The sequence below is a fragment of the Stomoxys calcitrans genome, chromosome 2 (genome assembly GCF_963082655.1).
Source record: "Stomoxys calcitrans chromosome 2, idStoCalc2.1, whole genome shotgun sequence".
Taxonomy (NCBI): Eukaryota; Metazoa; Arthropoda; class Insecta; order Diptera; family Muscidae; genus Stomoxys; species Stomoxys calcitrans.
The window spans coordinates 163386339-163412440 of record NC_081553.1 but is presented as its reverse complement, the minus strand read 5'-3'; the positions used below and the strand labels follow the sequence as shown (position 1 = coordinate 163412440).

General features: G+C 40.4%; 5 protein-coding genes across 7 annotated transcripts; 2 read left to right on the top strand and 3 right to left on the bottom strand.

Annotated features, from left to right (window-relative positions):
• The first annotated feature begins 223 nt into the window (after nucleotides 1-223).
• Nucleotides 224-1583, top strand: LOC106086857 (serendipity locus protein delta). Its single transcript, XM_013251670.2, has one exon. It carries the CDS (start codon nucleotides 332-334, stop codon nucleotides 1490-1492), a length of 1161 nt encoding a protein of 386 aa, XP_013107124.1. The 5' UTR covers nucleotides 224-331; the 3' UTR covers nucleotides 1493-1583.
• Nucleotides 1584-5668: 4085 nt separating this feature from the next.
• LOC106086861 (sex-regulated protein janus-A-like) lies at nucleotides 5669-6408 on the bottom strand. 2 transcript variants are annotated; one of them, XM_013251675.1, is made up of 4 exons: nucleotides 6313-6408; nucleotides 6071-6244; nucleotides 5890-6014; nucleotides 5669-5832 (listed from the first exon to the last, which is right to left on the bottom strand). In XM_013251675.1, the coding sequence occupies exons 1-4, from the start codon at nucleotides 6365-6367 to the stop codon at nucleotides 5740-5742; spliced, it is 447 nt and encodes a 148-aa protein (XP_013107129.1). In that variant the 5' UTR covers nucleotides 6368-6408; the 3' UTR covers nucleotides 5669-5739. The 2 variants fall into 2 exon arrangements, with proteins under 2 accessions (XP_013107129.1, XP_013107130.1); XM_013251676.1 differs by lacking the exon at nucleotides 6313-6408 and having other exon boundaries at nucleotides 6071-6306.
• Nucleotides 6409-8279: 1871 nt separating this feature from the next.
• LOC131994796 (uncharacterized) lies at nucleotides 8280-9392 on the bottom strand. Its single transcript, XM_059361682.1, has one exon. It carries the CDS (start codon nucleotides 9390-9392, stop codon nucleotides 8280-8282), a length of 1113 nt encoding a protein of 370 aa, XP_059217665.1.
• A 246-nt stretch (nucleotides 9393-9638) lies between these two features.
• On the bottom strand, nucleotides 9639-14710 carry LOC131995145 (uncharacterized). The gene is made up of 2 exons (XM_059363208.1): nucleotides 9843-14710; nucleotides 9639-9786 (listed from the first exon to the last, which is right to left on the bottom strand). Exons 1-2 carry the CDS (start codon nucleotides 13950-13952, stop codon nucleotides 9730-9732), a joined length of 4167 nt encoding a protein of 1388 aa, XP_059219191.1. The 5' UTR covers nucleotides 13953-14710; the 3' UTR covers nucleotides 9639-9729.
• A 1163-nt stretch (nucleotides 14711-15873) lies between these two features.
• LOC106086855 (serendipity locus protein delta-like) lies at nucleotides 15874-17738 on the top strand. Of its 2 annotated transcripts, XM_013251667.2 has the most exons (2): nucleotides 15874-17087; nucleotides 17586-17738. In XM_013251667.2, exons 1-2 carry the CDS (start codon nucleotides 15912-15914, stop codon nucleotides 17592-17594), a joined length of 1185 nt encoding a protein of 394 aa, XP_013107121.2. In that variant the 5' UTR covers nucleotides 15874-15911; the 3' UTR covers nucleotides 17595-17738. The 2 variants fall into 2 exon arrangements, with proteins under 2 accessions (XP_013107121.2, XP_059218775.1); XM_059362792.1 differs by lacking the exon at nucleotides 17586-17738 and having other exon boundaries at nucleotides 15874-17569.
• The last annotated feature ends 8364 nt before the right edge of the window (nucleotides 17739-26102 follow it).

Here is a 26102-nt window from a genome sequence, read left to right as displayed (position 1 = left end):
GATAACAACAAAGAGATGGCAAACAACAATCTGAAATCTTAATACTGTCAAATCTGGCCGGCTGTTAACAGGTGCTCGCGTGAGACCACCTTTTTAAATCCGACTTGGATTCTACCATGGTGTGGCACAACAAAATGTACATTTTTTCTCACCTATCGAAAAAAGTATTCACCACAGCAGTTTTCTATCTCACCATAGTAAATTGTTATCAATTGGCACACAACCTAATACATATAATCGAAAATCGACGATTTAGTATCTGCAAGCTATAAACACAGAATAAAATAAATTTTACGTTTTCAAGCGACGTTCCTCAATATATGTTAGCAAAATGGAACGTCCGATGTGTCATTTATGCCAGGAGACAAATTACAAAGCTTTACACATTGAAGAAGTATACAAGGCAAAGGCTCCAAAGTCGAAGAAGACTATATTGGATATAATAAGACATATTTCCAGGGTAATCAAAGTGACGTTTAATGTGCCTGCAAAAGCCAGAGTCTGCGTTGCTTGTTACAAGGAACTCATACGTTATGATTGCCTTGTAGTAGAACTTCTGGAGGTACAAAAAAGTCTTACAGAAAAAATAAATAGTCGAATTAAGGGCGTGAAGACAATTGTTTTAAGGCCGGAAAATGTTCAATCCACCAACAGTTCAAATGAGAGCAATCAGCTAGTGGAATTAGTCGAGGGAAGCGACTTTGAAGAGGAAGATGATGTTACTGAAGATAACGCTTTCGATAGTGACAACATAATAGAGGAGTCTGAAACCGTTGAGGGCGATTACGATAATGAAGAGGACGATGATTATGATGATGAAGTGGACAGAGAGCAGGGTTATACGTGCCAAGTTTGTAATATAAAGGTGGCTAACAAGAAGGCCCTAAATTTTCATTTGGATAATGATCATAAGACTCGAGTTACATGTAGTGAGTGTGGCGTTCAGGTTAGGAATGAGGAGTATTTGGTTCTCCATATGAACATTCACAATGGCAAGACGGAGACGGAGTGCAGTTTCTGTGACAAAAAATACGCCAGGCGTGCAAATGTAATTCGTCATATGGAAATACATTTTGACAAAAAAAAACACCAATGCGAGCGCTGTGGGATGTTCTTTTCTCAGTCAACTGTTTTCTTCAATCATCGTTTACAGCATGAAGCCGAAGACAATCCTCTTATTTGCTCTATTTGTAGCCAAAGCTTTAAAACCAAGCGGACATACAAAAGGCACATGGTAACACATCAGGACGATAGACCACGCTATAGCTGCGAGAATTGTGGAAAAATATTCGTTGATAAATACACTCTAAAAATGCACAACCAGACCCATCACAAGGATGAGGAAATTGAAACGCCGAAGAAAAAACAGAAGCTTCCTGAGGAACAAGATCAAGTATTGTTTACTTGTGTCATTTGCCATGACATCTTCCTAATGCGAGATTTATTTAACGAGCACATGCAAAATGAACACGATGTGGTGATGGACACCTAAATAATTTAGTTATTACATTTTTATTTTAAAATGTCCTAGAGTAAGAACTTCAATAATAAGTGTTTTCAATAAAATGAGAATCAGAATAAAACTATTAATTTGTAAAATCTTAAAAAACAGTAGTATCCATCAACAAATGTTTTCTATTTGCAGCCATAGTCTTGAAGAACTAAGGAATATCTATGAACGGAAAATAAATAAAAAGTGACATATTGCATTCATTCAAGCAGCCACTGCGGCTATACCATCGCGGTACAATCAAGGCGATGATAGGAAACCTGGAAGGAAGGAAAGAGGTTTTCCATCGCATACCTGAGACGACACTTGAGGTCGAGTGCGAGCCACTGCTACCAGTGGCACAGTCTTGGATTGATGGAACCTTTGTATTGCCATCTAGAAAATCATGTTACACGGATGGATAAAAGCTAGAGGACAGAGTGGGCCTGGAGATCTGCATTGAGAACCCAGGGACTGCGATCCGTTTTAGACTGCCTGATCATAATGCGGCCCTGCAGGTTCGGCACAGGATAGCTGTGAACACCACACAGGCTGGAACAGAGATGCGATCTGTGTGGTATTCATTGCTGTCACGGGAAGCTCGATTTTTTACTGGTTCCACAGATTCGAAAGAATGGTGGTCTAAAAAACGCTCTACCGTTAGTCTTGATTCGGTTATATGTGATAACAACAGTGATATATGTAGATCCTATTTTGTTGAATAATTACTTTACTTCTTCTACATCTAACTACGTACCTGTTTTTAGCCAAATAAAGGCATTTGAAATAATAATAATCGAAAAAACACGATCTTAATCGTTTTTTAGAAAACAATCGGTTTTTAGAAAACACCACAGTACCACATCTCTTATGGTCAAACTTACTGATGAGATCAGGCGCGCTGTTGATAAAGGCAATCCCTGTATTCTTGCCGCACTTGACCTCAGCAAAGATTTCGATTCTGTTGACCATGGCACTCTTTTTTTAAATCCTTTTAACAATTTGAATTTGTCACATACCTCTTGTAGACTTCTTATATCATTTTTCATCAAATTGCTCGCAGTATGTAGTCTGCCATGATTGTGTTTTTAATGTTAATTCTATTTCTACTGGTGTACCCCAAGGATCTGTCTTGAGATCAATTTTGTTCATGCTCTATGTTAACGACGTTCGTTCTTGTGTACAACATGTAGACCTAGCAATATATGCCGATGATTTTCATTTGTTAAGTACAACAGACTCTGGTATGTTAGAAAGCTGCATCTCAAATCTTGATGAAAATATTGGACGAGTTTGGTCTTTGTAATTGACTCTGATATTGTATTTTTCTTGCACATTGCACATATCTGCTCCAAACTAAATTTTATACTTAAGAAGCTCTACAATTTGAATGTTATTTTACGCACATAAATAAAATATACGTTGGCTCATTCGTTGCAGTTGCCTTTGGTATTATATGGCGCTGAGGTATATCCCGAATCCAATAGGACTAATCTGCTTAAGCTTCAAAAGTGTTTCCATGGCATACTACGGTTCGTTTATGGTCGTCATTGAAGACGAGACTACGAATACTATGGTAAACAATTACTTGGGTGTTCTTTTGAGCAGTTTCTCAATTTCTCAGCTGTTTCTTCAATATCCTTAAGTACGGTGAAACCAGTTACCTTCTTACTTTCTTTCAATCATTGAATTCAACCCGCAATTCTCAAATTCTTATTGAAAGTTTCAGTCATGTTGTATTTGAAACATCATTTGTAATACGCTTGTGTACTACTAGTATTGAGTCTAAGCTAATCCAACATTTCTTATAGGCATTTCAATTGAATTCGTTTTCATCACTGATGATATCTTTTTTACTGATGATAATTTTTTTTAAAAACAATTCTTTTACATTCAATGAATTTGGTAGTTATTTATTTAGTGATAGTATTTTATTAGATTTGAATATTAATTTTTGTATATGAAAACTTGAAAATTTCTAGATTGATCAATGTAAAGCCCGGATAAGCGATGTCTGATTAATAAAAAATGAATGAATGCTTAATACGGAGTAGCTGCAACGGCAGTCGCGGACAATAAGCGGTATCGAGCGGAGAGTCTCAGTGAGAGGTCGGGTGGCACCGGCCTTGCATAAATACTGAGTGCATATGATGCTCGATATGACAAGGCGAGTTATTGGCGCCATTTCATAACCAATTACCACCTGTTCCCGCGACGATCGGTCCTTTGGACCGGAACGAGCTTGCTCACCTACAGGAGATTGATGAGGATCGCCACCTTCACATGAAAATGTGTCTACGGCGACGACGACGGTCCTGCAGGCGGAGATCCGGGCGATCACGGAATGATTGAGGTGATCTGGCGCTAACGCGAGGACGTTGAATGTGAATATTTTTACGGATAATAAAATGGTCATAATGGCAATAACAACCAGGAGAGCAAGGTCATGAAATTTCTTGCAGTGTAAAAAGAAGATTAACGCTTTTTCTAACGATGGCATAAACCGCATCGTTTGGATGCCGGGCCATATCGGAGTAAGGGGGAATAACAGATTTGGAATGCCGTCAATAAACTTGGTTAAACCGAAGCCTTTCGGGTTGACGCAGTCCGAGTTAAGGGCGTCCAGTAGGACGCGAAACTCCTATGGGGTGATCCGGATCGTGAAGGGACGAAGCATTTATTGAAAGGAAATGTAAATAGGTTTAACTTAACCCATTTTAGACCACTACCACTTCTTACGGTGCAATCGCTTTAACTAGGTGTTTTTATGTATTTTAATTCCCTAAAAATTGGGGTTGGGAAAAAAGATAGGTCAGACACTATATTTATAATGAAAAATAAATTTTAAAAAATATACATATTTTTTTTAAATTTTCCTTTTTTAAATGTACTAAAGTTAATATTATGACACATATCACTTTTACCATCAAAATATAAAAGTTGTAAGAAAGTGCAACTTTTTCCATTATTTCCGAAAAAAAATTTTTCTTGGTTTTTTTTTACGAAAATTTATAATAAAGATACCCCAGACAATATTTTGTAAAAATTATTATTCCTTTATTATTCTGTAGAGTCAGAGCCATCTGTAATATTAATTTTTTCAATATAATTTCTTAACATATAGTCAATCACACATGCAAATAATGGTCGCTATGTCACTGATGCGAAAACGCAACATCTGTCGAAAATGGGTTAATAACAAGCAATTTTTTGTTGCAAAACCCAACAATTCGATTTTCGATGTTACGAACGAAATGTTAATAGCATTGTTAGGCCTTGAATATACATTAATGGGAATAATGTGTCTGTATTACTTATTTTTGATGGTGTAGATATGAAACATAAATTTTTTGTAGACGGGCTACCCAGCATTGAGTATTTGTTTTAAATATCTCGTCGTCTCGTTAGTTTTTTCCCAACTTCATGGAGTCAGATTATCTTATTGAAGCCCCTGCTTTTAAATATTTTATATTTCAGTTTTATACATTGGTTTTTGTAGGAGTTCATGGTTTCATCTATATAGAAAACGATGAACTCCTACAAAAACCAATCTGCAAATGAAGGAATATCAATCGCGTAGATTTTAAAAATAAGAATTGATTTGCAAGCATATCTGATAATCTCGTATTTATAATGGCTTCAAACTTTATTTAGTATAAGGGATTCAAAAATTTAACTTCATTTAAGAAACACCACAAGACATGTTAGGCTATCAACGTACTAAACTACATGACTTTTTAACATTATATTAAATACTAAGGTATTTAATATTGTAATTAGCTCTAACGGTGTATATTGTTATGCAAATTGTTGCGAAAGCATGTTAGCTGGATAGTCTTTTATTGCTTCAATTATCTTTTAATATTTTCATAAAAAGGCCGGTGCAGCCTGGCCTTTCACTGAGACTCTCCGCTTTATACCGCTGAGTGCACCCAACTGCCGTTGCAGCTACACCGTATGGAGCATTTCACTATCCGCAACCTGTGGACGCGCTCGGTAGCTCGCAGCTAAGCTTTTCGTAACAGCAATGAACACCACACAGATCGAACCTCACTGTTCCAGCCTCTGTGGTGCTCATAGTTATCCCGTGCCAGGGATAACTGTTTAATGATTTAGTAAAATGATCAGAAGAATATGTAGCCTTAAACGTTTATAATTGAAAAAGATTAACGATAGCTGTTTGTTTGACCATATGCTACATATATTTTATTTTTAACAATACCAACTATAGACGAAATTCCTTCCAATAGTTAGTATCCCTCGTCTGAAATCTCAATGTTGTAATTCTTATATGTTTTAAGGAGAATATCTCTTGTCTGTGCGTGGTCGGCTTTACCATACCCCTAAAAAATTAAAAATTTGTTACTCCAAAATAAAATTGTAAATTTTAAATAATTAACCTGAGAATATCCATACACTTTAATAAGTTTTGCTGAAGGATTGTGTTCAATTCTGCCGCCACCTAGACATTCTGTATCCAAACCCAAACCTTGACACGAAGTGCTCGCGCGTTCGTAGATATCAGCTTCAAGAAATTTTAAATTAGTTATTTTTTTTAATGATACAATCATTTTATCTTACAATGCCACTGACAATCACCATAGCCCCTTACAATCAGCTTAGACGGCTCCGTTCCATCAGCTTGTTGCTTGCCGTAAACCTTAATGAGGACATATTTAAAAATTCCCTCCTCTATATCACTCTCTTGCACAGCTTCTAACTTGGGATCAGACATTTTATTGCAATTTCTGAAATCTTTAATTTACTGCCTCAATTTTCTACACATGTATATGGTACTACATTAATTTTATTTCAAAACTTACGATATCCTGTTGAAAATGTACGAAATAAAATTCGATGAACAGCTGTTTTTAACATGGCCACAATGATTTAGGGATTATGCAAGATCAGGGTTCACTAAAGAAGGTAAGGTCACTTGCCCAGCTGATGGAATTGTCCAATTCCAGAGTTGTGTCCAACTCCCACTAGAACGTCAAATGCTTGGTTTGGATTTTAATTTTTTTCACATTTTGTTGCTTTTTCGCATTTAGTTTTTCCACATCTTATTTGTTTATATGTGTATTTTCACCTTTATAATCATAAATCATTTGATCTTGTGGCTGCTACACATGCTAATGAAAATAAAAACAAGAATGCCAGTTAGGAAGCGTCAAGAAATTTGATATTCTTGTGAGAATTTACGCTAGGCAAATTTATACAAGGTAAAGTCATTAGCCCAACAACAACGAAATCAACTTTACATCCCTGTAGGAATGGTGGCGCGAATTCCCACTAAACCGCCGTTTACACTGCACTTTAAATTAGGATTTAATGGCTCGATCATCTGTTCTACCTTTATATAATCAGCTGACGATAGTATTAAATCCGGATTTAATGAGCAGTGTAAACGGGGTTTAAGCTGTCAAATTTCTTGGCACTTCCTAAATGACATTTTAGTTTTTATTTGCATTCTCATGTGTAACAGCTACAAGATCAAAAGATTCATGATCATAAACGTGTAAACTATAGATTCAAACAATAAAAATGTGAAAAAATAAACAAAATATAAAAAACTTTTACAATCCAAACAAAGCATATGGCTTTCTAGTGGGATTTGCATACCTCTGGAATTAGAAAATCCATCAGCTAATGACTTTACCTTTTTAGGTTAGGAATTCCGTGGTTGTTTCATATCTGGTATTATGTCTTCACCTAAGTGCCGGTATCTGTTTAACGCGAAAGCCGAGCAATGACAAAGGAAATGCTCCAACGTCTCATCATCGTCCCCACATGCTATCACTTGCCGCACCGACTTTACATAAGTGACCTCGTAGTCCTATGTGTCCCGTCATGATGCCAATAGCTTTACTGTCCTCCTCCTTACTTTCTTTCTGTAATAACCTCGTCTTCTCACGATCTGGTTCCCCCCCATATGATTTTCGCCGTCCTACCGACCGTTGCGCTGTTTCACGGGGTTGCTTGTGCATTCGTCGCCAACGCCCTTAACTCCGACTGTGTCGACCCGAAAGGCATCGGGTTAACCAAGTTTATTGCCGGCAGTTCTCTGGTATTCACCGTCGAATCGTTTGCCCTTTCATTCCCCCTTACTCCGTTATGGCCCGGCATTAAAAAGATGGGGATATTGACATCCTCAGAGAAGGCGTTAATCTCCTCACACTGCAAGACTGTTTCCAACCTTACCGTCCTGGTTATTTTTGCCGTTATGGCAATTTTACTGTTCGTAAAGATGTTCACACTTGTTGCTTTTCTTTTCTTCGTGAACCGATGAATAAACGTCTCACACCAGTTGGCCTTCCAAAATAACAAAACTGAAGTATGGCTTTATGTTTGAAATGATGAAACTGCTGGATATATTTATTTTGCTTGATATGTGTTTTGTATTTTAAATATAAGGGTTGTACATTTGATGTGTGTGTGTGTGTTTAAGGTGTGAGGTTACGTTAATGTGTTGTTTATTCACTATTAATAAATAAAGATTCAAGTTAAAATTTACATTTAACACTTTAAAACTTTAACAAGTTCAATAAAAATTACAACAAAAAATGCAAAGCACGACTTACATGTTTTTTTGGTATCACGAATAGAAAAGAACAAGTATTTGCCAGAAGGGCCTATTTATACAAAAAATTGGCTTAAAAATAAACAAAAACAATAAACAAAATGAAGATATGTCGCAAATTGGCTTGGGATATTTCAGCCATTGTACTTCATTGCTGACAGTTGCACCAGCATTTTGCAACAACAGGGTTACCGTCGAGCAGGGTTGCCCTCAAACGACATCCCCACCCCCGTGAACTGACCCAGAGGGGGAGGCTTCACCTTCACCAGCAGAGTCTTCAACGTCTAGTATGGCCAACTTGGAAACAGGACGGCGGTAGACACCCACATCTGTGCGCACTTCGGCTGAACGTGCTACACCATCTTTGCCGCGATGGAGCTCGATGACACGCCCTCTTTTCCATTGGCTTCTTGGAAGATCTGGGTCACAAATAAAAACAAGGCAGCCCACGTCCAACGGTTGTGATGGCAAACACCATTTCGTCCTTCTCGTCAGCTCAGGAAGATATTCACGCAGCCATTGATGCCACATGCCGTTCTTTAAGTTCTGCACCACACGCCACTGCTTTCGAAGACACATCAATCTGGGCTCATATGGTGCCGGAGTTTGGGTTGAATTAGTGCACCCAAGCAGAAAATGATTCGGGGTCAATGGTTCCGGGTCTTCGGGAGTCACAGGTAGATGAGTCAAGGGTCTCGAATTGATGATGTTCTCTGCTTCGATTAGAAACGATTGGAGCGTTTCGAGCTTTGGAGCCTGCTCTTTCAACATGATGTACAATGCCTTCTTCACGGACTGCACAAGCCGTTCCCATACGCCGCCTTCACTTGGATTCAACGGAGTGTTGAATATCCATTTGATGCCCAATGCCGTCAAACCTGAAGAGAGACTATTAGTATCCAAAAACATATCAATACCTTGTAATTCCTTTGCTATGCCAACAAAATTGGTCCCGTTGTCGCTTCTTATGGATACAGGGACACCTCTTCTATTAATGAAGTTGCGGATACACATCAGGCAAGCATCGCTGGACAGGTCTGTGGCAATCTCCAGGTGGATGGCACGGGTTGTAAAGCAGGTAAAAAGAGCAACCCACCTTTTCTCACGTTGACGGCGGATTCCAACACTTACTGGGCCAAAATAATCAAGTCCTGTGTATGTGAAGGCTCGAACGTATGGGGTCACCCTCTCCATCGGTAAGGCAGACATCTGGGGTTGACGTGGCCTGGCTCGACGAAGTTTGCAGGCGGAACAGTGGCTCTGGATGCTATTTAATAGTTGACGCAGTGATGGCACCCAGTACTTTTGACGTATTTCGCTCATAGCAGTGGCAGTGTTGATGTGCAGGAACTTTCTGTGGTAGAATTCCACCAATAACCTGGTGAACCGATGATTTTTCGGCAAAATTATGGGCTGCCTGGCTTCCAGATTCAAAAAGGCAGCATTTTGGATTCTCCCAGACGCACGAATTAAGCCATCTTGGCCAACAAAGGGATTCAGCGACAATAATTGGCTGCTTTGGCTCACTGAGTGTTGTTTTTTCAGGTCCTCAAGTTCGTCTTCGTATTGTTGACGTTGCACATGACGGCACAGATAAGACACGGCATTCTCTTCTTCTTCCAGGGACAGATCACACAAGAACAACGCCTCACCTTTGATTTTACGCCTCATGTTTTGCACATACCGGAACACCCATGCCATAGCCCGTTTCAGCCTTCTGTAATTGGAAAAATTATCAATATTTGGAATGCACCAACATACCTTCTGAGCCACCAGAACTCTGTGCTTGGATCGCAGTTCTGAGCCACTTTCATCCTTTTTCATTTGATTGTGCACCTCACTCGGCCAATACGATTCCGCCTTCAGCAAAAACGTTGGTCCATTTTTCCAACGTCCTTCGGGTTCATATGGCTTGAACAGTTTTGAGCGAGTTCCTTCGTCTGCAGTGTTCTCGTTACCAGGGCACCACCTCCATTGTTCAATGCTGCTGCCGTCCAATATCTCAGCCACACGATTTGCCACATATTGCTTGTATCTTCGGTGATCTGACCGAATCCACTGTATCACCGTAAAAGAATCTGACCAAAAGAAAACATTATTAACACAGCACAAATGGTTTTTTAATATGGCCTCTTTCATTCGAACGCCCATTACAGCAGCTTGCAATTCCAGTTTTGGTATTGTGTGATACCGTGTCGGGGCACAGCTTGTTTTGCCCATTACAAACATCACTTTAACACCACTGACACTTACCACTCTCCAATATGCCACAACTGCCATAGCCTCTTCGCTTGCATCCACAAAGACATGTAGATCAACATTGCTGCTGCTAAAACCACCGGCGTAACATCTTGGAATCTTAAATTCCACCAATCTCGATAACTGCTCCAACCAGTACTTCCACTGGCTATAAATTTCTGACGGCAATTGCTCGTCCCAACTTACCCCACATTTCCAGACCTTCTGCATTAGCACCTTTGACGTCACCATAAAATCGCACAGGAATCCGTATGGGTCGTATACGGACATATTTAGGCCGAGCATCTCCCTTTTTGTTGGCACCTTTGTAAAATTTAATATATTTTTGTCCACTTTGGCCAAACGCAAATGAAAACAAAAATCATCTGTCTTTGGTGCCCAATGAATACCGAGTACCCGTTCTATGCTGTCACCAAAAAGAAAGTTGCCACTGTTCTCGCCATTGCCAGGATTATTACCACATAGTATTGCCACTCGTTCACTGTTGGATATTATGTTGCGAAGATGGAAACCACCGGATTTATGGATCCTTACCACTTCGCGAACAACATTAAGGGCTTCATCTTCAGTTTCGAAACAATCGACATAATCATCCACATAATGACGTTCGATGATACCATGGACGGCTCTTGGTGACTTTTCGATGTATTTTGTCGCATTTTTATTCTTGACATATTGGGCAATGGTTGGTGAACAGGTGGCTCCAAAAATAAGCCTTTCCATAACATAAGTGTCCACAGGCTGCTCAGGATTGCCATCTCTCCACAGAAATCTTTGGCTATCTTGGTCTTTCCTGGCAATGGCGATCTGGTGAAACATCTCTTGTATGTCACCACATACAGCAATGGGGGATTCTCTAAATTTAAAAAGAATTGAAATTAATGAGTTATTAATGTCAGGACCAGGAAGTAAGGCTTTGTTTAATGAGAAGTTCATAACCTCGGCCGCCGCATCAAAAACCAGCCGAATTCCTTTTTTATTTGGATTTAGTACACCAAAATGGGGCAAATAAAAGGTCCGTTCGCGCATTATAGATTTTTCTTCATCCGATAATTTACGGCAATATCCTTTTTTAACATAATCTGCTATTTTATCGCAATATTCCATTTTATACTCACTGTCTTTTGCCATCTTACGTTCCACAGAGTACAAACGATTCAAAGCCATGTTGTATGAGTCAGGGATCGGTCTCACATCTTCTCTCCACAACAACGAACATTCATATCGGCCATTTACTTGCTTTGTGTTTGTTTCCAATATGCCCATTGCTCTCTCGTCTTCTTTGGATTTTATAGGTTCCACGGGTATTTTGGTTCCAAGGGTCTCCACATCAAAATAACCACGCATCATATCGCTCAACTCCTTCAAAACATCATTTTGGTACACACACTTCCTTACGTGTAAAGCCCTCTTTATGTTTGTTGGTTCTTCACCAGGAATTGGTCCATATATAACAGCGCCTAATCTGGTGGTTGACACAATGGGTCCAAATTCGGATAAAAGTGTAGGCGTCTCAATGGGAACTGTTAGGAAGGAATGGGTTAAGCTTAAAATCATTTTTGGTTGAACATTAGAATAATCCCGCATATTTAAATTGGCGATTTTGTCACTTTTTTGGGATTTCATAAAATGAGCTATGTGGCAACTCTGTACTGGCAATGACATATCCGATGAAACGTAAACATTGGAAAGTAAGTATTTTCTGTTAAATTGGCCAACTCCACTGATGGTCACGCGAATTTTTTCCGTTTTCTGTGTTACGCGGTGAGTATTAAGCCATTGCAGCTCCAAGTGCTCAGGTTCTCCATGGAGTTCAAGTTCTCGTGCTATTTCCAGATCCAGCATAGAAACGTTGGCGCCGTCGTCAATAAAGGCGTAAGTGCTTATTGTTTTGTGCTGCCCATACAAAGTTATGGGTAAAATCTGGAAAAGCACATTATCGGGAGAATGAGCTGCATGGCAATTTCGTCTTTCGGTTTGTGGTCGTTGTGCTTCGGACGTGACCGTGCGGTTATTTTGTGTCCCACCCGTCGTGGACAAATGAGTTGGCTCGGTCGCTGGCTCCGGTTGTGATTGTGAAAGTGTACTGTGCAATAAATTGTTGTGTGGCTTTGGGCAATCATTAACGCCACAACGGCGTTTTGTGTGGCAAAATTTAACTTGATGTCCACGTTTTAAACAACAAAAACAAATCTTGAGCCCTTTTATAGTGTTCCATCTTTTGTCGATGGACATGTTTAAAAATTCTGTACAGTGTTTTATGTTAGTGCACTCACCCTTACATACTGGACATTGGCTGACAGTGACGTTGACGTATTTTCGGTTTGGTGGCGGTGCAGTAGCAGCAAAATGGCGGCGGTTTGATGCGGCATTGGTCGAAGTTGACGGCAAGGTGTCATGGACGATATTGGCCAGGCGACGCAGTACTGATAGCCATTCTGCAAAGTCAACTATGGTGGCTGGTTGTTGTAATTGGAGGCATTTTTCGGCCCACTGCATTTGGCGGCTTGTGGAAAGTTTAGCGACCAGTTCGCTCAACAATGAAGGGTTGGAAAGATGGTGATCTCCCTTCACGTTCTTGACAAATGTGGCCATGTTCGAGATTTTGTTGGCGAAGTTTACCAGGGCTTCCAGGTTGTCATTGGCTAAAGGTGGAATGGCACGAACCTTTTCAATTTGGCTTCTAATCAGCTGTTCCGGACGACCAAAGGTTTCAAGCAGCGTTCGTATAATGGTGTCGACGTTGGCAGAATTACCTAGCAGCGATTCGACGGTTTCTCTGGCTCGACCCTTGATAGCATCTCTGAGGCGCATAATGTTGTGGAGGCTGTTATATCCAAATTCGGCTGTGGTGCTTTCGTACGCTTCATAAAAGGTTTGCCATTCTTCTGGAAGACCTGAAAATGTGGGGAGAGGATAAATTTTCTTGTGTGGAACAGATATAAAACTTTGTGGATACGAATTGTGGACAGACATATCCGAATTTATAGACCGTGATGGCGGCGGATATTGTGGCGTTGGCTGATAAACTTGCTGTTGTAGAGGCGACAGTTGTGGCGGCTGTTGTAGAAGATTCTGTGGCGGCTGATATTGTGACTGATTTGGTGGTGGCAGTGATGGCTGAGATGTTGGCAGTATTGGTTCTGGCATATTTGATGGCGGCTGTGGCAGCGTCGATGTAGGTAATGCGGACGTCGACGTCATTTGATTGGCTAACTGCGTTTCCACTTGTTTGGCAGTATTAACAAGTTGTGCTTGCATCTTCTTCGTTGATGCAATGTACTCACTTTGCATTACCTGCATTTGACGCTGCATCTGCACCATTTGCACTCTCATTTGCTTCATGAACTCACCGACTTCATTTACAGGTTTTGATGTCCCGGCTGGTGAATTGGCTGCAGTTTTCTGGTGCTGTAATTGAGAAGGCGGATTAATCGTATTGACATGAGTAGTACCGTCCATTGGCTGTAGCTGTGGCTGTCTTTGTTGGCTTTTTGCTGGCGTATCTGACTTTGGTGAGTGGTTGACAGACATTTCGCTGACGTATTGCTGATATCGGGCTGGCGGGGTTCCTTTTGTGCTTCTGCTGCTTGTTCTTCTTGGCTGATCTTGACAATTGGACATAAACTTGGCTGAATCTCGATCACAAAGGTAAGTAACACAATTCACACAAAGGCTGGCTTGATTTTAATGCAAAATTTGGCAAAAATTTGAGGGCTGGCTTCTTCAAAATAAATTTTGCATTAAAATAACACAAAATGTCCGTCCGTCCACGGCTTTTTTTTTAACGTTGTTTACTTGCCGCCAAACATATAACACAAAATGACTTTAAACATTGAATAAAATTGTTGCTTTTCTTTTCTTCGTGAACCGATGAATAAACGTCTCACACCAGTTGGCCTTCCAAAATAACAAAACTGAAGTATGGCTTTATGTTTGAAATGATGAAACTGCTGGATATATTTATTTTGCTTGATATGTGTTTTGTATTTTAAATATAAGGGTTGTACATTTGATGTGTGTGTGTGTGTTTAAGGTGTGAGGTTACGTTAATGTGTTGTTTATTCACTATTAATAAATAAAGATTCAAGTTAAAATTTACATTTAACACTTTAAAACTTTAACAAGTTCAATAAAAATTACAACAAAAAATGCAAAGCACGACTTACATGTTTTTTTGGTATCACGAATAGAAAAGAACAAGTATTTGCCAGAAGGGCCTATTTATACAAAAAATTGGCTTAAAAATAAACAAAAACAATAAACAAAATGAAGATATGTCGCAAATTGGCTTGGGATATTTCAGCCATTGTACTTCATTGCTGACAGTTGCACCAGCATTTTGCAACAACAGGGTTACCGTCGAGCAGGGTTGCCCTCAAACGACAACACTCGACGTCCTCGCGTTAGTACCACACCACCTCACGCATTCTGTGATCTCCCGGATCTCCGCTTGCAGGACCGTATCATGGTCAGGCAGTCTAAAACATTCACAGTCCCTGGGTTCTCAATGTAGACCCCCAGGCCCACTCTGTCCTCTAGTTTGATCCTTCCGTGAAACATGATTTTCCACATGGCAATACTAGGATCCCGTCAATCCAATACTGTGCTACTGGCAGTAGTGCCTCGCACTCAAGGTTTATCTCAGGTATCGGACAGGATACCTCGTCCATTCCTTCCAGGTTTCCTATCGTCGCCTTGATTATACCGCGATGATATGAGCTGTTGTCATCCTCAATCCACTATCCCATCGCCTTAAGTATCATAGCCGCATTGGCTGCCTCACACTTAATCTGTATATAAATGGTTCGGATATCTAAAGTAGTCTCCAGTGCTCTAGTGGACTTGATCCTCAATGATCCGCCTATGCCAAGACAACATATTCGCATATTTTCTTTAAAGCAGTCCACCAAAATACTGAGCCGTCAGTAAGAATTGTTCTAATCACGTTCCTATAGAGAAAGTAGACTATCCTAGGATTCAGGCCCCATTTCGAGCCTACGGCCCGTCTACATAGTGCCCAACATCTGTGAGCCTTCTTCCTAGGTTACAATCGGACATATTTTTTGCAAGCGGCTGCATCTGCCGGCACTTAATTGAGCCAGAACTACTCTGGTTTGCCGGGAGAGGCTGTCGTTGTATTGAGTTTCCATTCCCTGTACTGTCTGATGTTTCAATACTACGATCTTTGCCTATCTTAGTCTTCCAAATCTTAAGTAAATGGGCTTCCTGTAAGTAGGTGATGGTGCCATTGTCGACTCCCTGTTCGTTAGATTGTATTGAGACTCCTGCCGCTGCCCTGCCCAATGTTTCACCTATCCTAGTCTTCCGAATCTTGAAGTCGGTAATGGGTCCGTCGTCGGGTGCCTGTTTGTTAGAAACCCGACGACGGGTCCTAGAATTAATGCTATAAAATCAGTTTTAAAAAAGTGAAATAATCGACTTTTCCATGGCGACACAATGTGCCGATTAACCGAACAATCGACTTTTCTTGTCGATTAATCGATTTTCGTTTTTACATCTCTAACCGAAAGTAAACAAATTAATTACGAACTTCAACTTAGAAAATTGGAAATTTGTGCAATGGAGGATTATACCCGATGTTTTCTGTGTCGAAAAAAATACTCATCGCCATATAAAAGAATTCACAGTGCTATGTGCCCCTCTTCAAAGAAGAGTGTGAAAACCGTGCTCCTGCATTTGGCCAAATGTGGAAAGTTTCAACTACTCCTTACTAGTGGCGAATGGCTATGCAAATATTGTTATATGCAAATTGTGGACTACGACACGACATTAGTGCAACTTACACGCAAACAAAGATGTCTTGCTAATTTAGTGGAAAAGGCGGTCACAACAATTGATAGCGACATTGAGGCAGAATGCGAAGCTGAAATGTCTTACATGGAGGAGTTTGCGGATGACCAATTCTTCGATGACGCCAACATCAGTGACCGTGAAATTGCTGAAACAATATTTGAAGTAATTGGGAGCAGAAATACTAAGAAGCGCAAAATAAACCTTAACAAGCAGATTAGACAAATAGATAGAGCAGAGACACCTGATTCCGATGATTATGATGATGGTTGCGAACTAAAACGTGATACTGAAACTATACAGTGTAACTTATGCGCAATGCGGTTTAGGAATAGGACAAGTCATCAAAAACATGTTATTCAAGTGCATAAAAAATTCAGTTGCAATATGTGTTCATTTAGCCATAGGAATGAAGACTATGTAATGTTGCACATGAATATCCACGAAGGTAAAAGTGAAAACCAATGCCGTTTTTGTAATAAGGAATTTACAACAAAAATAAGCACCATACGGCATATGGAGGTCCATATGGACACAAAGAAATATCAATGCGATAAATGTGGCTTATGCTTTTCCCAAACAACAGTTCTGTACAATCACAAGCTTCAACATGAAGCCGAGGAGAAGCCCTTGCGTTGTGAAATATGCAATCAGATATTTAAGACAAAACGTACGTTCAGACATCACATGGTCACTCATCGCGCTGATAGGCCGCGCTATAGTTGTGAGTACTGTGGAAAGACTTTTACTGAGAAATATACTCTTAAAGTTCACAAACGTACACATCCTGAAGCTGGTATTTCGATTACAAACAACGAAGAGCCCTCTCAAACTCAATATAACCAACATGATCATGCACAAAATTATGATGTCCCCCAACAGTCTTACAATCAGTCTCAAATCTCAAATTATGATCATCAGCTTCAACCTACAGCTTCGACCAGTGTAAGTGGACCTAAACTTGGTTGTATTATATGTGACCAGCATTTTACAAGTAAAGATAACTTAAACAAACATATGGAAAAAGAACATGACGTGATTCTAAAGTCACTGAGTATAGCTAACTTTACCCAATACGAAGAAGTTACTAATGAATTGCGAAAGCCCTGCCATATCTGTGGCCAAATATTTAGCGCACAACACAACTTGGATTATCATTTGGTGCACGTCCATGAAGTAACTTTGAAATAATTTTAACATAAGTCTTAACTTTAATAAATTGTAGGAATTAAGAACAATAATGCTAGAGGCATTCAATTAAGGCCCCACTTTTAGATTTGTATCACAGCATTATATTGCAACTATAATCATTTGAGCCCCAAAACAGTATAAAAATTACGTACTCCCTAAATCTTAACTATCTTAAAGTAGAATAAAAAAATGCTTATAAGGTGAGGGTCACCTAAATAAATATTGAATTAACGCTTTTTCTTTGCATTTTAGAAACTCTGACAAACAGATCGGGACTTCTATCAGACAAAAGATCTGGAATTCGAACGGGACTTTTGGTTGCATATACTAGAAATCTGTCTCCAAATAACAAAAAATATAAGACCGCTGTAATACCACGCAAGCACACTATGAATCTTCAAATTCAGAAGAATCCGCCGATGGCACTATATATTTTCTACTCAAGATACGAATCTTTTATTTTATTGCAGAGCGACCAACTTTCTGAATTGTGTCTATGAATACGTCAACGACTAAGTTAACCTCCACCTTTTTGGGTAATAATAACATGCGGTTCATGGAGACATTTCTTGTTTCATAGATACTTTGGATGCATTAGTTAAAAGTTAATCGTTATAGCCTAATCATTTGTTCTGGAATTCATTTGCACTTTTTCCCTAAAAACAAATAGTAAAAATCAAGTAAACAAACCGGCACAGGAAAGCCATGAGCACCACCCGGCTGGATCTTTGATCTCGGATCTGTCTGGTGTTCATCATTATCATGACAAGTTAAGCTGGGAGCTATCGGGCGCGTCTAGAGGTTGCGCATAGTGGAATGCTTTATACGGAGTAACAGTAGTTGCTGTCGCGAACAATCAGCGTTATTGAGTGAAGAGTCTCAGATAGAGGCCGGGCAACGCCGTCATTTGTTTAAATACTCAGTGCCTATTGGGGCCTTTAAATAACCAATGGCTAAAACGTTCCCGCGGCAATCGGTCTTATATACCGGAACGAGCTTGCTCACCTATAGAGGACCGCCACCTCCATATGCAAATGTGGCTATAACAACATCATGTAAACAAGAAAGCCATGACAATTCATTGTGCAAAAATTTCTTTAGTTTCTCTGTTCACGCTTTCCTTTTTCATTTAAAAAATCGTTTGATGAAAATTTGATAATATCAAATTGTTTCAAGGAGTGAAAGGGAAAACACCAGCTCCATCACGAGATAGCTTTGGGGACCATACAGCCTGAACTTTTAGCTCCGATCTGCAGTTACAGCTACTCCGTATGGAGCATTCCACTATCCGCAACCTGTGGACGCGCCCCTGTAGCTCCCAGCTAAGCTTCTCATTTTAACGAGGAACACAACTCAAATTGGAGCTTTAAGTTCCAGCCTGTGTAATGCTCATAGTCATCCCGTGCCGGCATCTGCTACAGTGTCTGCATGAATGTTGCCTAGATCCGCTTGATATGCCGCTCGATCTAGAGGTTCTCTCTTGTAGCACTGAACCATGTAGATCTACCTTGAGGCTTCTGGGCGGTGGATACCCATCCACAAGATGATGATTTGGATGGTCTCTGCGATAACAGCCCAAAAGGTATTGCTTAGACAGCATGTAGTTATGTATTCGCACTGGTAGTATCTTTGTCTCCTGATGGAGGTGGTCCACATGAGAATTGAGGAGACAGCCCGTCGCAGTACAGAGGTCGGCTTTCTGACAGATCTGAATATTATTCCACTGCGTGTCACAGAGCTGACGAGACCACACTGGCGCTGCATACTTGCCACAGACCAGCCAATTGCTTTGTACGTGGTCCATAAGGTTTGAAAATTCTCCTACGAGGCTCGGGAGGAGGGATTGGCCTTCGTGATACACCATTCCGTGCAGTATAGACCCATCTCATCTGCGCCTGGCGCTAGTGGTCCCAACATGGAGTGTCTGGGGAAAGAAGTCAGGCCCGTATTGCCGAAATAGATAATACAACGTGTACATACCACCGGTTGACAGTTTTGACACAGTTAATGGCCAAGCTTACTATCCCGACATAAGTGGGCTAATTCTCTGGCCATAATAGTCTGATTCTAGAAGACTAATGCGCATCACGTTTCATGACATTCTTCCCTAGGTAACGAAAAGCGGGGCATAGCCTTAGCACAACAGATTGAGTGCTCCAATAGGATTACAATGGGCTGCAGCAGCTCGCTAGACATTTCCATCGCATCCCCTGATCTCTTCAGTGACGTTCTATTAAAAAAGAGAGTACTATTTTATACATTTAAGTACCTTAATCTACGATTTACAAAACAAATCTTGTATTCGCCCATATATATTTTAAAGGTGTACCTGTATCCAAAATTTCAGAGCTCTAGCTCAATCCATACAGAAAGTACGATTTTGTACGTTTTAGCACCAAAATGCACGAATTTCAAAAAAAATCTTCGAGTTGCCCACTATATACGGTCAAGATGTACGTGTATCCCAAGCTTCAGAGCTTTAGATCAAATTGCAAAGAAAGCAACATTTTTTACGCACGAATTTCAAAAAAAAATCTTCCAATAGGCCGATATATACTATCAACGTGTACATATATCTAGCTTAATCCACAAAGAAAGTGCTATTTTATACGTTATGGTACGTAATGTATGAATTTCAAAAAAATCTTCTAGTCGCCCGAAATATGTTTTTCAGTTTCATTGCACTTCTGGTACGATTTGTTACGACAAATCGTATTTTTGTCAGGACTGCGATTATTCTTTTCTTACTTAAGAACATTTGTTCCACTAGCCGAACCTAGAATAGCGTTCCAGGCTCTGACACCAAGTTTCGAGGTGTCTCCCACCACTTGATCTTTCCATCGGGCTTTTGGTTGTTGTTGTTGTAGCAGTGAGTTATACACCGAGGCGGCAGCCCTTGCCGATGAAGAAGTCCATCGGGTCAATCCGGTACGTACAACCGGCTGCCATGGGATTGCTCGGGCTTTTGGTCTTCTCGGTTTGCGTGTATTACCGTGTTTGCCTTCAAAAGACTTCTTTGCTGTAGCTTCCAATCCATTCTGACAACATGACCTAGGCAACGCAGCCATTGTATTTTGATGCGTGTGACTATGCTATCGTCGCCATACAGCTCATATAGCTCGTGGTTCATATGTCGCCTTTATTCTCCATTAACGCAAACTGGTCCATATATTTTACGCACAAGCACCCATGCTTCAGAACCATATAACAGCACGGGTAATATCGGTGTCTTCTAGAGTGTTATCTTCGTCTGTCAAGAGGTGGCCTTGTTTCTAAACTGTTTACTTAATCCAAAGTAGCACCTGTTTGCCAGTATTATTCTTCGTTTAATCTCAAAAGTTGTGTCATTCGTTTCGGTTACGGCGGTGCCGAAGTAGATAAAGTTACTGACTGTCTCAAAGTTGTGGTTACCAACTTTCTCCATTTTCTTTATCTGCTCGGTTGTATAAGGCTTTTTGGGAGTTGAAACCATCCATTTCATCTTATCTTCATTTACTGCCAGACCCATTTTCACTAACTCTCTTTCGTTTCTTTCAGTTACTGCAGTTACTACTTCCGGTGACCGACCTATGATGTCGATGTCGTCGGCGTAGGCGAGTAGCATGTGTTCTCTTGTGATTAGTGTGCCATATCTATTCACATCTACATCTCGTATAATCTTTTCCAGCAGGATATTTAAGAGATCACACAATAAGCTGTCTCGTTGTCTAAAACCACGTTTGGTATTAAATGGTTCGGAGAGATTCTTTCTTACTGATTAATTATTCTTGCTGAGGAACGCGTATCAGCAAGTGTCATCCTGCAGAGTCTTATTAATTTTGCAGGGATACCAAACTCAGACAAGGCATGAAATACCTTTGAGCGTAAAGGGGTATCGAAAGAGGCTTTGTAGTCAACAAAGAGATGGTAGGTGTTGATTAGTCCTTCTCGGGTCTTTTCCAGGATTGGCGCAGTGAGAATATCTAGTCCAGGGTGGATTTACCAGGTCTAAAGCCGCATTGATAGGACCCAATTATCTCATTGACTTTAAGTTTTGATCTTTCACACAGTACGCTTGAGAGTATCTTGTATGCGATGGGGAGAAGACTTATTCCTCTTTAGTTGGCACATTCCGTGTTGTCTCCTTTCTTATGTACGGGACATAGAATGCTGAGGTTCCAATCATCGAGTATGCGTTCTTCTAGCCAGATTGTGCAGATAAGCTGATGCATATGCCTTATTAGCGTGTCGCCTCCGGTTTTAAATAGTTCAGCGGGTAACCCGTCTGCTCTTGCTGCCTTGTTGTTCTTTAGTCGTGTCACTGCTACTTGGCCCTCATTCTGACTAGGAGGTAAACATTCTACACCATCATCATTGATTAGTTCTGCGGAATCATCTTCGCCGCCAACGTAGATCACTAGCAGTTGGCTAAAATGTTCTTTCCATATCCTCAGCGTGCTATCTGTGTCAGTTACCAGATTTCCTTTTTTGTCTCTGCAGGAGGATGTGCCTGCACTAAAGCCATCGGTTTGATGTTTAATTCTTTGCTAGAATTTCCGGACTTCATTCTGAATGGGTTTCTTGGGGGAGGCTTCCGGTACCCAGGACGATTTTAATATCATGGGCGGGGCAGCGGTCATGTTCTCTCTCTAGGCCCTCGTAGAAAATATCCTTGGTCTGCTCGGCTTGTCTTCCGTCGGAGCATGGGCACATATAAGACTGATGTTGAAGAATTGACTGGAGACAAGGTGTTTCAGAAATCACAAATCCACAGCCAAATTCATGCCTTGTGTTATGGCAGCTTTAGTATAGCTCGTCGCCGTTTGGTGTTGTAGTGTCGCCATTCCCAGTGCATCACACTTCCTGTATGGCGGTGATATCTGTCTGGTACTTCTCTAATACATCCGCCAGCGCGTATACTGCACCTTCTCTATAAAGAGTGCGGACATTCCAGGTGCAGAACCGCAAATCATGGTCCTTTTTTCGTTTTCGTGGGTCGTCAACGTTGGGGGGTCCGTTTCTACTATTCCTTTGTTTCTCATAGTAGTTCTCAGTTTTCCGGGGGCGCCCCAATCGCATGGGTTTTGTGGGATTGCACATATATCCCTCGTTGTGGCGAGACGCTTGCCCCAAGATCCAACGCTCACCACCATCCGCCCCTAACCAGGGAACAGACGCTTGTCAAATTGGTTAAATCTAGCTATCCCTGTTGACTGTAGACGAGATAAGCTATTTCGTACTATTTTGCACTTTTTGGTACCAAAATGTACAAATTTAGAATAGAAAATTTAGTCACCCACCAAATATTTCCTAGTTGTACCTACATGCCAAATTTCAGACCTCTAGCTGCATCTGCATAAAGGTACCAATTTCGGTACCAAAATGTACAAATTGTAAAAAAAATAATTAGGCATTCATCGTACAAAGGGTGATTTTTTAGCTATAATCTTTTTGGCAACACTGGTTTAAATAGCTCACGCACGTTTCGTGTTTTGTTTCAATGTCAAACATCTTCAGTTTGATCTATAATTTAACCATGAATCGTTTTACAAACGAACAACACTTGCAAATTATTGAATTTTATTATCAAAATGCGTGCTCTATAAGTAAGTTCATCGCGCGCTTCTTCCATTCCATCGACAAAGCTCTTTTTTTGTCTCAATGGATACATAAATAGGCAGAATTATCGATTTTGGAGTGAAGATCAGCCAGAAGCATGGCAAGAGCTACCAGTGCATCCAAAAAAAGTCACAGTTTGGTGCGGTTTATGGGCTGGTGGCATCATTGGACCGTACTTCTTCAAAGATGATGCGAATCGTAACGTAACTGTGAAAGTTGAGCGCTATCGTGAAATGATATCCTAGGTTTTTTGCCCAAAATGCAAGAGCTTGACTTGCATGACATGTTGTTTCAATAACACGGTGCCACATGCCACACTGCACGCATAACAATGGACTTATTGATAGGAGAGTTCGGTGAACATTTTATTTCACGTTCGGGACCGGTCACCTATATCGTGCGATTTAACGCCTTCAAACTATTTTTTTGTGGGGCAGTGTTAAAACTCATGTCTATACAGACAAGCCCGTCTCAATTGGCGTATTGGATAACCACATTGAAGCATTTATTCGGCCGAAATGTTGGAAAGAATGAAAAATTGGAATAAGCAGATGGACCATTTAAAGCGCAGTCATGCTCAAAATTTGCATGAAATAATCTTCAAACATTGAATTATATGGGTCGTACTATCGATTCAAATAAAGATTTCATGCATTTTTCTGGATTTTATGTGTTCTTCTTGAAAAATTTTTCTATAGCTCTTAAAAAAATCACCCTTTATTTCCTAGTTGTACCTACACACATACCAAATTTCAGATCTCTAACTGCATTTGTAAAGAAAGTACCAAATGGTACCAAAAAGTACGTATTGTGAATAGATCATTTACTTACCCATCATACGAGGGTTACCTTTCATTTTTCGGGATTAGAGAACACAAAAATAATCATCGAAAATCGCTTTACTGTTTTTCAAAATATTCGCTTTACTGCTTTTCAAATTTCAATATATTCTATACACTTTTGCATGCGTTTGAACCAATTGTCGAAACACTTTTGGTACTCTGATTACCGTTGACCTCTCATTTTATTCTTACGTACAGGAATAAAAAAAAGATTTGACTCATCAAATCGATGAGGGGATGTTCCCTATATATGCAAAGTCATTGTGTTGGCGGAAAGAAACTTAGGAATGGAAAGAGGGAGTAGTAATTATTGACATTCGTTTTGAATTTCTGGATGTCGTAGCCGGTGGGAAAGATATTTACCGGATTCCACATACGAACAGTTCGAGCGAAAAAGGAATTATCTCTGTAGTGCATTGTTCGGTCAGCTGGCCAATCAATCACAAACGGTTGTGAATACCTGTCAGGAGTAAGAAGGCGGATACCAGTGGAACACACACCATGAAAGTAACGATATAACAGTGCCAAGCAACCCACGTTGCAACGGTGAAACAATAGAGTTATATACCGTACTGTCCTCTATCAAAACTATCGCCCTCCTCTGGTAGCTCCCATCCTCGAGTAGCTCCAAGGATGTCTTCGGAGCACCGGCTCATACATGCGATTTGTATTCTACCTTCGCCCTGATGTAGATAGTAAGGATATTAAGAAGTTCAGATAAAGTGAAGTAGTTATAGCATCGCTTAAGAAAGCCCAAGCAGTTAAATGCTTATTTCGGTTGTTGTTGTAGCAATGTGTTGTACACGAAGGCGGCAGCCCTTGCCGAAGGAGAACTCCATCGGGTCAATCCGGTACGTACTACCGGCAGCCATGTGTAGAGCAGGCAAACTATCGATAATCACAACATTCAATATTTTCGATACTTTTAATAATAAATATCGATAGTATCGACACTATCGTTATTTTCCCATTTCCTATATTTTAAACGAAAATGAGAACTAAAAATCAGGAGATCGATTTATATAGAAGCAATATCAATGCACAGACGAAATAAAATCAAGATTAATAATCGGAGCCTAATCGGATGAAAATTGCGCCCTCTACAGGCGCAATGCATCTTAAAGCATACATTTAGTGTCGCATCGCTTATTTTTGTTTAATTTTGCAAAACATTTAACTTTTGCGATAGTATCCATCAAAAAATATCAACCGATGTTCAGTCAAAAAATTAAATATCGATGGTAATGATAGTGCCATCGATATTTTGTCAGCTATAGCCATGGGATAGTTCGATACTTTGAATACATGTTATGCCCAACGGGCATCACATTGTATTCTCATACCCAGAATATAAAGAGCGTTTGATCGGCAATATCCATACCGTTGATAGTTACGATGGCGATTGTAAAGAGTCAGCGAATCGTTTGTGAGACAACAAACAGCACTGCGTCTTGCTTGCATTAAAATCTACTCTGTTCATTCGACCCCACTCAGAAATGGTCATCCGCCTCCTATCTCCAATCGCATGGAGACTTGGACGGAAATTACTGTCATCCGCAAATGAGTAAATTGAATTCGAAGTCTGACTCAGTAGGTCGTCAATGAAAAAAGAAAAAGAGAGGGAGAAAGGACAGAGCCTTGTGGTACACATTTACTTTACTTTAATTGGCTATGACAGAATATTTGTTCCAAGGCGTTCCAAGCGCCTCGATCTTCTGCGCTCATTCTAAAATCTCTGACACCAAGTTTCGAGGTGTGGTACACCTGGGGTTAATTTATGTTCAACAGAAGATAACTCAACGGTTATCTTCTGATGAGTTATCTTCTGTTGAACATAAATTAACCCCAGGTGTACCACACCTCGAAACTTGGTGTCAGAGATTTTAGAATGAGCGCAGAAGATCGAGGCGCTTGGAACGCCTTGGAACAAATATTCTGTCATAGCCAATTAAAGTAAAGTAAATGTGTACCACAAGGCTCTGTCCTTTCTCCCTCTCTTTTTCTTTTTTCATTGACGACCTACTGAGTCAGACTTCGAATTCAATTTACTCATTTGCGGATGACAGTAATTTCCGTCAACTCGAATAGTACGATTCTCTAGAATATATATCGGGGAAGTTAATACTGACACCAAATGCGACAAGATTTGATAGGAGTGCCCCGTGCCAGACCCAATCCAATACCTAGGATATATCCAGTGCCACGAACTTACTCGCACCAATCTGGTGTATAGATCGACTCCAACGTTCCGACAGAAGCACCATCAGGTCGCCGTGGAGCGATTTCTGGGGCCACCAAGAAGGTCATTGGACTCTAAATACATCACAAG

Bases quoted from the DNA above. Each gene is read 5' to 3' on its own strand.
- LOC106086855 (XM_059362792.1), top strand. From the start codon at position 15,912: ATGGAGGATTATACCCGATGTTTTCTGTGTCGAAAAAAATACTCATCG.
- LOC131994796 (XM_059361682.1), bottom strand. From the start codon at position 9,392: ATGAGCGAAATACGTCAAAAGTACTGGGTGCCATCACTGCGTCAACTA.
- LOC131995145 (XM_059363208.1), bottom strand. From the start codon at position 13,952: ATGTCCAATTGTCAAGATCAGCCAAGAAGAACAAGCAGCAGAAGCACA. The intron at 9,787-9,842 runs GTGGCTCAGAAG...TTCCAATTACAG, and splicing joins GATCCAAGCACAGAGTTCTG to AAGGCTGAAACGGGCTATGG.
- LOC106086861 (XM_013251675.1), bottom strand. From the start codon at position 6,367: ATGTTAAAAACAGCTGTTCATCGAATTTTATTTCGTACATTTTCAACA. The intron at 6,245-6,312 runs GTAAGTTTTGAA...AGTAAATTAAAG, and splicing joins TACATTTTCAACAGGATATC to ATTTCAGAAATTGCAATAAA. The intron at 6,015-6,070 runs GTAAGATAAAAT...AATTTCTTGAAG, and splicing joins TGGTGATTGTCAGTGGCATT to CTGATATCTACGAACGCGCG.
- LOC106086857 (XM_013251670.2), top strand. From the start codon at position 332: ATGGAACGTCCGATGTGTCATTTATGCCAGGAGACAAATTACAAAGCT.